The sequence below is a fragment of the Orycteropus afer genome, unplaced genomic scaffold (assembly GCF_000298275.1).
Source record: "Orycteropus afer afer isolate SDZICR_OR568_19922 unplaced genomic scaffold, OryAfe1.0 scaffold00815, whole genome shotgun sequence".
Taxonomy (NCBI): Eukaryota; Metazoa; Chordata; class Mammalia; order Tubulidentata; family Orycteropodidae; genus Orycteropus; species Orycteropus afer.
In genome coordinates, this window is record NW_006922402.1 from 658,740 (window position 1) to 670,630 (window position 11,891).

General features: G+C 39.8%; 1 protein-coding gene across 1 annotated transcript in view; it reads left to right on the forward strand.

The window, feature by feature from the left end:
- Positions 1 to 11,891, forward strand: part of OPRM1 (opioid receptor mu 1) — a 72,050-nt gene that overhangs the window by 55,194 nt on the left and 4,965 nt on the right. The window contains exon 3 of the mRNA XM_007957867.2: positions 11,092 to 11,444. Within this exon, the coding sequence (XP_007956058.2) occupies positions 11,092 to 11,444 (353 nt within the window). The remainder of the gene's footprint in view (positions 1 to 11,091; positions 11,445 to 11,891) is intronic.

The following is an 11,891-nucleotide window of genomic DNA, read 5'->3' on the forward strand; positions in this document are numbered from 1 at the left end:
AAAATAATAAATAAATAAATAATGAAAAGTCTTACAAAAATACACTAAGAGAAATAAAGAAGAAATTTGGGAAAGTGGAAACCAGAAGAGGATGAATGGATGAGATTAGGAGGAGAGGTCATAAAAGAGAAATGTGTGCCCTAAGATCCTACACACTGAGTAAGAGGAGGTATAAATTCTTCCCTGATTCTTCCTAGTACCAAATGCAAAAGTTAAAAAATGGTGTTATTTATTTTGCATTTTGTATTTAAAAGCTCCATCAGTTGCATCAAGAAAGCAGAACTTTCCCTGTCACTGTTTGAAAAACACATTTATGAATTATTATTAATGGAACAAGGAAGAAGAGGAAGTAGATAAGATAAATAGAGAATGAGAAGAGTGTGTGGCTAAAGAGAAAGTAAGACTCAATCAAAAAGATGTGGTGACCATCACACTCCGGTGCCATATAAACAGAAAGAACCAATTGACTTCTTAAGGGAAGTGCCTCTTTCTTTAACTTCCCATCAACCTCTCTCTTGACTTTCTCTTTTGAGGTAAACTAGTAATAGTCACTGTCCTGTCTGCAGGGTTCAGATGTCTGCTACTACCACCCCTCCTTTTGCCTAGTATTAATTCATTGAAAATTTTCATCATTTTGAGATATATGGAAATGGAATATTTTAAAACACTGTATATCAAAATGAGAGAACCTCTACTCCCTCCTTCACTAAGCTAGTGAATAATAATAAAATGCAAAATAAGCTAACACATGATCTCTTTCTATGTTATTATCTAATGAATATACATTTTTGTTTTGTTTTTAGATCTTTAGCTCACTGTCACAGACACACACACACACACACCCTCAGACAGCAGAGCCACTAGGATGATATGAGGAGGGGGTATGGACTGCACCAAGTGACACTGTCAGAAAATGTGATACCAAAATGAGTGTCTACAACATTTTCAAGTAGTGTTTCAGCACAATTTTTTTTATAACTTATTAAATGTGCTTTAGATGAAGGTTTACAGAGAAAATCTGATTTTCTTTCAATAATTTATACATATTTTGTTTCATGCCATTGGTTGCAGTCCCCACACTGTAACATCTCTCATTTCACTTCCTGTGCTTCAGTTTCTATTCGTCCTTCTTTCCTGTTCCCTGTTCTCTTCTGAACTTTGTCCCTGGGCAAAGGCTGCTCTTTTGATCTCAAATAATTGATTGTTCTGAGGCATGTATACCTCTGTGGTGTTATTGAATAGAACTTATAGACCTGTCTACTGTTTGACTGAAAGTTGAGTCACAGGAATGAGTTAGTTTCAGGGTTGAAGAGTGACTAAGAGCCATAGTCTCAGGGGATCCACCAGTCTCTATCCTACCAGGGAGCCTGCTATTTTGTTGTTGTTGTTGTTGTTGTTGTTTGTGATTTGGGTGAGAGTTTACAGAGCAAATTCATTTTCCATACAGCAGTTCACATACACTTTGTCTCATGACATTGACTGCAATCTCCCACAATGCAACAGCTTTCTTCCCACTTCCTCCCCATAGTTACCTGTACCCTGTGTCCTTCCCTCCATGTACTCCTGCCCCCTGAGCTGTCTCCCTGAGCATACACAGCCCTTCTATTCTCCCATAATTGATCTCTCCAAGGAGTGTATCTACCTAATGTAAATGTTCAGGTCATATGCCTGTCTTTTGTTTGGCTAGAAGCCACAGGAGTGGGTTCAATTCCAGACCTGAAGGGCAGCTAGGGGCCATAGTCTCAGGAGTTTCACCAGGCTCTATCAGACCAGCAAACCTGGTCTTTTTTTTTTTGAGTTTTGTTCTACATTGTTCTCCCACTCTATCCAGGATCTCCTACATAGATCCCCCTCTGAGTGGTTGACAGTGGTAGATGGGCACCAACTAGTTCTTCTGGTCTCATTGTCACATAGACTGAGGATCCCATGGTGTACCAGTCGCTAGGACTAATTGTTTCCATGAGTCTTTGGTTTTCTTCATTCTTCTTTGTTCTGGATGAGGAGAGACCCATCATTGCATCTAGATGGCCACTTGCAAGGTTTTAAGATCCCAGTTGCTATTCACCAAAGCAGGATATGGAACAATGTTTTTGTGTAGTATGTTATGCCAATTGAGCTTTATTGAGCCTGGTCTTTTTCATAATTCTGTATTTTGTTCCACATTTTTCTCCCCCTCAGTTGGACCTTCTAATGCCATCCCTTCAAATCAGTCAATAGCTGTAGCTTGGTACCAACTAGTTCTTCTGGTCTCAGGATCATGGAGGCTGAGGTTACACAGTCCATTAGTCCTTTGGACTAATTGTTTCCACATCTTTGATTTTCCTGACTCTTCTATGCTCTGAGGAAAGGCTGATAGTTGCTTGAAGTCACATGGTTCTTTCTACAAGGGCTACAAGCACACGCTGTTGTTCTCCTTGCTGTCAGTGTTCTTATAATCAATGATTTTGTGAAATGTTCTGTGTTTTAACTACAAAATTGTGCTAAGGGTGTTTGTGAACCTATATCAAAAACTTTTTGAGAATGAAATGTTTATTTTTTTATTAAAATACTGCTATAGTTAGTTATAACAACAAAAACATTTATTTCTAAGCCCAGCTTACAGGTATCAATATACTTACAAGGCTAAAACTCTATGTTAATTTACTTTTTGAACCTTCTAATGCACGCCTTGAACCCGGACAGAAGAGCAGTCAGTCCCAGGGTTACAGATGAGGAGAGACAACACAGGGACGCCCAGAGTAGCAGGCTGGAAGAGCAGGAGAAAGGGGAAAAAAGCCTTGAACCTGGACAGAAGAGCAGTTAGCCCCAGGGTTACAGGTGAGGAGAGACAATGCAGGGATGCCCAGAGTAGCAGGCCGGAAGAGCAGGAGAAAGGAGATAAAATCCAGGAAGCCAGAGAGAAGAGCAATCAGCCGACTGGCGCGGGATCGGGCAGTGTTTCGTTCTGCTGTGCATGGGGTCGCTATGAGTCAGAAACAACTCGACGGCACTTAACAACAACAACAACAACAACAATGCACACCACTCACAGCAGGCATTATCACCCAATTACAATCATGCTTTGAATCACATGATTTTGTCTACATGCATGACACGTACACGACCTTGTTTTCATTGCTACAGGTGTTTTTATAGTCACTGATTCTGTCATATTTTCTGATGTTTTAGCTACAATATTGTGGTAAGTAGTATTTGTGAACTTATATCAATAACTATACTTGAGAATGAAGTAGCAATTAAAGGTCTCAGATATCATAATGGAAAGGATAATAATAGCAGAATTCAAGTACTCATTTCCCCATTTTTTTCTCCTAAATAATAACCTGAAAATGAGGACAAGCACCTTTATTTCATAGGATTTACCCAATGAATCATGGGTATTAAAAGAAGACTCTAGGGAGGTATTTTTTTTCCTGCATTACAAATATGAGTTTTTCTATGTGAGGGTAAGTTGACATAAAATTGGAAGCAGATGTGAGAAATGTATCTTTCTGAGCACAATGCTGAACACATAAAAGGGACTCATAGCATCCTTGCTGAATTAGAGCTCTTTCTTCCTCAGTGAAATTGCCAAAGGGAAGTCCATTTGGTGTAACATGAAAGGGCAGAAAATCAGCCCAGAAAGAGGAGAAATATTCTGTACATCACAAACAACTCTATTGTAACCTCCAAAAAAAGGCAGCTGGCAATGTAAAAGGCAGGATGTGTTATGATGAACTGGATTCTAAAATATGTCCCTCCTTTTATAAATTTTGCAATCATTCTTTCTTGGCCATTGTCAGTTTTATTTCTGGACTGAGATAGTGTTGTCACAATTCAACAAATTGGCTTTAAAAAGAACTTTGAAAAGGCCATCAGGTATACAAGATTAATTTATTCCTGTAGCTTCATTTAGCACAGGTTGGTCAAAATAAATGCAGTTTAGCTAGTAGTAATAGCTGGGGTGAATGGAGTAAGAATGGGTCTGAAGGTAAATTATTTCCTAACCACAAAAAAAGAAGGACATTTACAATGAGGGTTATAAAAGCAGCATAGGAAAATAAGTGATCTGCCCATGGAATAGGCTTTATTATGCTTCTTCCCCAACACAGTATCTGAAAGATCTATAAGCTCATTCTAATGGATCAAGCATTGAAGATCCTGAGATGCACACAGTTTCAAAAACAGTGATTTTATGGTAATTTATTTGGATTGATTTATCAGGTGAGCTACACAATCACTTAGAACAAATTTTAGGAAATTAAAAAAAAAAAAAAATTGCTGTCATGTCGATCCTGACTCATAGCAACCCCTCCTTGGGTTTCCAAGGCGGTATCTCTACAGAAGCAGATTGCCCAATCTTCCTTCCAAGGAATGGCTGGGGGGTTTGAACAGCCAGCTTTCTGGTTAACAGTCAAATTTCAATGGGATGATTACAAATAAAAAATAGCTTGGACCACTGCCTAGACAAGAAGATCTAATTCTGTTGGCACAGTAGGAAATGCTCCATGTCAGAAAAGTCCAGTGAGTCCAGATGAGATACAATAAGGACATTACACATCCCACACAGCTCACTTTACCTCTCTTTGCCACTAAATACATTTATGGCACCATAAGAAATTATAGGTACAAAGGATGGAGAAAACATTGTGTGCTAATATCCAGAAATTCTTAGATCCATTCAGGTAAACAGAACAAGTCACCTCTTTGACTTCTTTCCTAATTGGTTTGTGTGGTGCTTAACTTGGCCTCTTGGAGTGAGGGGCTGCCATTCATAAAGACCAGTGGGATGAGGCTATAACCATTGCCCCAAAGTGAGGGGGCAGGGCTGTCATGCCCGGGGGCAGAGGAGTGGGGCCCGCCAGGCTAAAGGAGTAAAGTTGCCACTCAGATGAGCTAAGGGACTGGAGCCACCCAGTGAAGGAGATGTGTATGGATGCAAAATTGATAAGGGGTGGAATTGTGGTAGTTAAGCCGGGCCTGTTTTTGAGTGGCTTGGCAGCAGGAGGTAGTTATTCCCCATGATGAGATTGATAATTAACTCCATGGTGAAATCTACTGGAACAGCTGACTAAGCTGCCTAGGGATGTGGTCTGCTTTCAGTATATAAGAAACTTTGAGAAAGGTCTCTGCAGCTTTTTGGCATGCTTGGATCCTGCATGTAGCGGAATCTTCATCTCGATGGTCTGCCATTTGTCTGCTGGTGTTGGGACTGTTTCTGGACATGAATTAGTGCCCTGCTGTGTTGCTTAATAATCTTGGGACTGGGCCATTTACTTGTCAACCTTGGATCTGTCAGCCTCAGCAGCCAGCAGCTGTCTCAATTAAGAGACACCACCAGTTCCAGTGGGTCAGGAGCAAGAAGCAGAACTGAAGTCCAAGGTCGAGGGTCTTTCTCCCAGTCCCTAGACCTGGCACTTTGAACTCGGACTTCCAGACTCCTAAACCGTAAGAGAATAAATCTCTGTTTGTGAAAGCCACCCATTTGTGGTATTTCTGTTAGAGGAGCATAAGAAAACCAAACCAGTCTGTATACTCTTGTAGTTTGACAGTCCACCACCCATCTGGTGGCTTTGTCATACTCTGGTGGCTTGCATGTGATGCTGGAAGCTTTGCCACCAGTATTTTAAATATCATCATGGTCACCTACAGTGGACAGGTTTCAGTGGACCTTCAGACTAAGACAGACTAGAAAGAAAGGTTGGAAGACCTACTTTCGAAAATTAGCCAAAGAAAACCTTATGGATCAAAACAAAACATTGTCCCACATATTTGTTACATACATGTCAAAAGGAAGAATCAATCTCCAGAGGAGGACATCATGCTTGGTGAAGTAGAGGACCAGTGATGGCAAGACAGACCCTCGCTGAGATGAATTATCACAATAGCCACTGCAATGGATGCCAACATGCCAGTAATCATGAGGATGATGCAAGACTTGCCAACATTTTGTTCTGTAGTATATAAAGTAGCAATGAGAAACTAACTCAATGGCAGCTATCTATCTATATCTCTAAGTCCATACTGTGTAGTGTGACTTTGATCATCCATTTACCTTTGCTGAGGCAATGTTTATACCACCACATCAGAGCAGAGCAGAATGAAAGTTTCGTGTTTACTGGATTGCTTTATTCTGTTTCTGAGGAAACTATCTCTTCATAGTAAAACCTTTGGTGTTATGCTGGAGACAATAGAAATTCTCAATCTTTGTCCCTGAGCAAAGCCTGCTCTTTGGATCTCAAAAGATTGATTGTTCTAAGGCATGCATACCTCCCTGGTGTTATTGAATAGACCTTATAGACCTGTCTACTGCTTGACTGAAAGTTGAGTCACAGGAATGAGTTTAGTTTCAGGCTTGAAGAGTGACTAAGAGCCATAGTCTCAGGGGATCCACCACAAGATTCTTGCACAATTCTCTTTAACAGACAGTAAATTGCTGACCTGACATTTATTTAGTGCTCTGACTTGAAGTGTGAGTAACTGGAGTAAAAATACTGTCTTTAGAGGAAGACTTTGGATAAATTGACAAAAAATTAAACAAGACTGTCCCTGCAACATGTCAACTGAAATAGCCTGTAGAGATAAATAGGCACGTTTCCATTCATAATATAGGACCTTAACCTAATTTTGTTTCACAAACACCTCACTCGGGAGGAGGAAATAATTTTAAAAATGGAAATAAACATAGATCAATAAGTATCTAAGTCTGAAGAAAAGATTACTAGTGTGATGAGTCATAAAACCGAAAGCACGGAACCTGATTGTTAAACATAAAACACTCAGTTAAAGATCAGATGTGTAAGGTCTGCTGGGTAGGAAAGTGACTACCACAGGAGAGCCTGCCTTCAGATCATGTAGGTCTGCAAATCTGTGGTATAGCTAGTGAAGAAGAGAAACAGGTGCTGCTTCCAGGAGAAAATTCTGGTTATAAAGAGCATCAAAACTTTATGACTCCTTTAGCATCCAGATCAGTTATTTGAAAACTTAAAAGTCTCAGTTTTTGTTACATTTTTTGTTTGCTTTGTTTCTGTATTTTGGGGGAAGCTCATCTAGCTTCTCTTTTTATATTTATCACGTTTAGGCATCTCACTAAAATCAATATGTTTTATCTCCTCAAGTTAAGTGGCTTTCTCTCTCTTTTCTCTTTAAAATTCTTTAAGGAAGTAACCTTCTAAAGCAAGTCAAAAGGCTTCAAATCTGAAAACAGGGAGTTTTTTTTCATTTTTTTGTTTTTGTGGCAGCAATGCACCTTCCGCAATTATCACAGACGAAACCAGGTCTCAGAATTTTAGATCTCAAGAGACAGCTCCACCCTGTTAGCCTTGAGGAGGTATGTAAAATCCTTCTGTAGAACTTTGGCTTCCTGATGTCTATCAGTATCAAAGATATTGTCCTGAACCACTGAGTTAAGGCCCTAAAGTGGGTCTGTAATACTCATTCCATTCAACCTATGGATCTCTTAGCTGAATGAGTTAGACCTAAATTTCATGTGACTGAAAAATAATATACAAGCTTAAGTTTAAAAAGAATTTTTTGGACTGTGTAAATAAAAAGTCCAAGGTCAGCCTGGCTTCAGGTTTGCGTTTCTGTCATACTTGATCCAATCATATTCTCCAGGCTGGGGCTATTTTCAGTCAGGCTCTCCCAGCAACTACATACCTTATACCTTCTCATCTTCTCAAGTGTAGGTCCTAAGGGAAACAGAATATACTCAGTCCCCAGAAGTCACAACAAAATCTCATTGGCTCTAGCTGAAACTTGAGTCCATTACTGACCATTCACTGTGGCCCTAAACCTTTTACATCCTACCACCACAAACCAGTAGCAGAGGCCACTGCAAAGCACATGGACTGGGAGTGGAAAGTGAGTGGTTCCCAGAAATGAGTGAGATATTTTTGTATAACTCCTCAGAAGGAAGGCTGGGCCATCTACTTCCATAGTGATACCTCCTCTGAAAGCCAAGGAGGGATCGCTATGAGTCGGATCCGACTCCATGGCAGTGGGTTTGGTTTGTTGGTTAGATAAATATGAGGTGTTAAAAACAATATGTGTCTGATATTTGCAATATATTCTCCCACCAGCAGATAAAATTTATTAATATTGTCAGTGTACCTGCTTATTTCTTCTATTTGGTAGTTTTAATTTCTGTAGGTTTTGAAGACATATAATTAATAATATATCCACAATTCAAGTCAAATAAGGGGAAATAAGCTTTGAATAAGTACTAGAGATGATCCCCTATGAACAGAAGACATGAGCTTTGTAGCATCTGTTCAATTCCCATTAGTAAGCGGATACAATTCAGTTACCATTAATAAATGAATGAATCAACAAATTATACTATATTCACACAGTGGAATACTACTCAGCAATGAAATGGACAAACACAAAAAATAACTCACTGCCTTCGAAGTCAATTCTGACTCATAGCAACCCCTCATTGGGTTTCCTAGGCAGTATCACTACAAAAGTAGATTGCTCAGTCCACCTTCTGAGGAGTGGCTGGCGGCTTTGAACCTCCAGCCTTCTGATTAGCAGTCAAATGCCTTAGGCATTACACTACCAGTGCTCCAAAAATGGATGCAGTAACATGAGTAAATCTCAAAAAAATTATGTCGAGTGAAAGAAACTAGGTACGGAATAATTTTATTTACATATATATGTCAGATCAAATCCTACACTCTAATTATGTGCAATTATATCTCAATAAAGCTAATAAAAAATTTAAAAAAAAAAATTAGCTTTGCCAACATGGAGAGGGCAAAGTCAAATCTTCTTAGCATGACATAAAAGTCCTTCCTTGATCTGGTCTCTATGTTCTTCCCTTCTCAGATCTGTTGGCATTACTGCAGGAATTTTACCCTTTACCAATGACAAACACATGCAGCATGCTATTTCAAATCTGCTTTTCTTCATGTTTCTTCTCTTCCTGCAATGATTACTCCCACCAACCAGCTAGCTCATACTCATACGTTAAGATTCCATTTCTGTATCTGCAGTTCCAAGATGGCTTCCTTTTATTCTTCCTCCTATCCCCTTAAGTTATGAGCTCTGGTGGCATAGTGCCTAAGGCATTTGACTGCTAACCAGAAGACTGGTGGTTCAAACCCACCAGCCACTCCTCAGAAGGAAGGTTGGGCAATCTACTTCCATAGTGCTACTGCCTGGAAAACCCAAGGAGGGGTCACTATAAGTTGGATCTGCTTGAGGACAGTGCATTTGGTTTTGGTTTTATCCCCTTAAGATATGCTCAGTTAAGTATCTCATCACTATGCTGCCATAATAACCAGTGTGTGTCTATGTATGTGCATGTGTGTGTGCATACATGTATGTGCATGTACAGGTCCCTGGGTGGTGTTTGTGCTAGTCAGTTATAAATGTCTGATTTAGGGACAACTTATGTTGTTATGTACCGATTTGCCCTTAATGTTATGTAAATTTGCCCTAGCTTTGAAATGATAGGGAACTCTGGTGGCATAGCATCTAAGGGATTTGACTGCTAATCAGGATGCTGGCAGTTCAAATCCACCACCCACTCCTTGGAAGGAAGATTGGGTGATCTGCTTCCGTAGAGATAGCACCTGGGAACCCAAGGAGGGATTGCTGTGAGTCCAAGTGTCTTGATGGCAGTGAGTTTGGTTTTCTTTTTGGTTTTGAAATGATAGAACCAACCACTACTCTCAAAAAATCTTGCATGACAATCACCTTCACTTGCTGTACATGCATGTCTTAAGTCACTGAAACAGCTTCAAACTTTTTCTTGCACTAAAATAAGGCTAAATAAGAACCATGTGCACCTGTTCTGATTGACCTACAAATTCTTAAAGACAACAGTTAGGAAAGGACCTCATTTGTAACTCAGGGACTACCTGTACTAACCTAAACAATGGCAGTTCAAACCCACTTGGCAGCACCATGGAAGAAAGGCCTGGAAATCTGCTTCCATAAAGATTACAGTCATAACTGTATGGTGTCAATAACCTATAGAGCATAGTTCTCTTCTGTAACAAATGTGGTTCCATGTATCAGAATCAACTTGATGGCAATGGGTTTCATTTTGGTATGTGTGTGTGTATATGTATGTATGTATGTATGTATGTATATATATGTTGGTGTGTGCATATACATATATATATGTATATACACATACACAGACACACATATATAGCCTTGCACTATCACATTCTTCCATAATTTTAAATGTATTTATTTCAAATGTCAAAGATGTCACTTTGAGGACTTAAGTTCACCTGCCTTAAGCCATGGTATTTTCAATTGCCTCATATGCATGTGAAAGCTGGACAATGAATGAGGAAGATAGAAGAAGAATTGATGCATTTGAATTGTGGTGTTGGCAAAGAATACTGAATACACCATGGGCTGTCAGAAAAACAAACGAATCTATTGGAAGAAGTAAAATGAGAATGTTCCTTTGAAGTTAGCATGGTGAGACTTCATCTCTCCTATTTTGGTCATGTTTTCAGGAGGAGCCACTCCCTGGAGAAGGACATCATGCTTGGTAAAGTAGAGGGTCAATGAAAAAGAGGAAACCCTCAACAAAATGGATTGACACAGTGGCTGTAAAAATGGGCTCAAACATAGCCCTTTGCCCAAACAACTGTGAGAATGGCACAGACCTGGGCAGCTGTTCATTCTGTTGTGCATGGGGTCACTATAAGTCAGAACCCACTCAACAGCACCTAACAACATCAACAAAAGTATATATATATATATACACATATGATTTTTTCCTTACCTATCTATAATTAAAGTCAATTACTATCCTGGGTCTGTCTCTATTACTCAACTGTGAACTCCCTGTGTCTATAACATCTGTCACAGTGTCTGGCACATAAAAATAACTCCATGAATACTCATGGTAGCTATTAATATAACATCTTACAGGTAAGAAACCTAATAACCAGAGAAAGACCTATTTAGCCTTTAGGCACATGGGTGTAAATAACCAAGCAAGTACTGGAAATATATTCCTCTATATCTAATGTCAAATGCTTTCCACTAATCTATGTAAGTTTGATTATTGGAAGTTTACCTATATTTCACATTGGTCCCTTTTTCTTATTCTGTCACTGCTGTTCCTTCATCCCCTAGATACACCAAAATGAAGACTGCCACCAACATCTATATTTTCAACCTGGCTCTGGCAGATGCCTTGGCAACCAGTACCCTGCCCTTCCAGAGTGTCAATTACCTGATGGGAACATGGCCATTTGGAACCATCCTCTGCAAGATTGTGATCTCCATTGATTATTATAACATGTTCACCAGCATCTTCACCCTCTGCACCATGAGTGTCGATCGCTACATTGCAGTCTGCCACCCGGTCAAGGCCCTGGATTTCCGCACTCCCCGCAATGCCAAAATTGTCAATGTCTGCAATTGGATCCTTTCTTCAGCCATTGGTCTGCCTGTAATGTTCATGGCAACAACGAAATACAGGCATGGTGAGCAATGTCACAGTCCTGAGGGATAAACAGAGAGTTTATAGCTTGATACACTGGTGATGTCATCATCTAAAAACAATGTATAGACTGGTCTGTGGTGACACAGTGGCTAAGCACTTGGTTGCTAGCCAAAAGGTCAGCAGTTCAAACCCACTAGTTCCTCTGTGGGAGAAAGATGTGGCAGTCTGCTTCCATAAATGTTATGGCCTTGGAAACACTAATTTTACTCTGTCCTATAGGGTAGCTATCGGAAGGAAGGTTGGTCAATCCTACTTCCGTAGTGATACTGCCTCGGAAACCCAAGGAGGGGTCGCTATGAGTCGGGGCCGACTCGACGGCAAATAACAACAACAACAACAGAAGAGAGAAAATGGAGCAGAAGCAATATTTGAAAAGAAATGAGCAAGAATTTCCCCAAATTCGTCAAGGACAATAACTTATAAATTG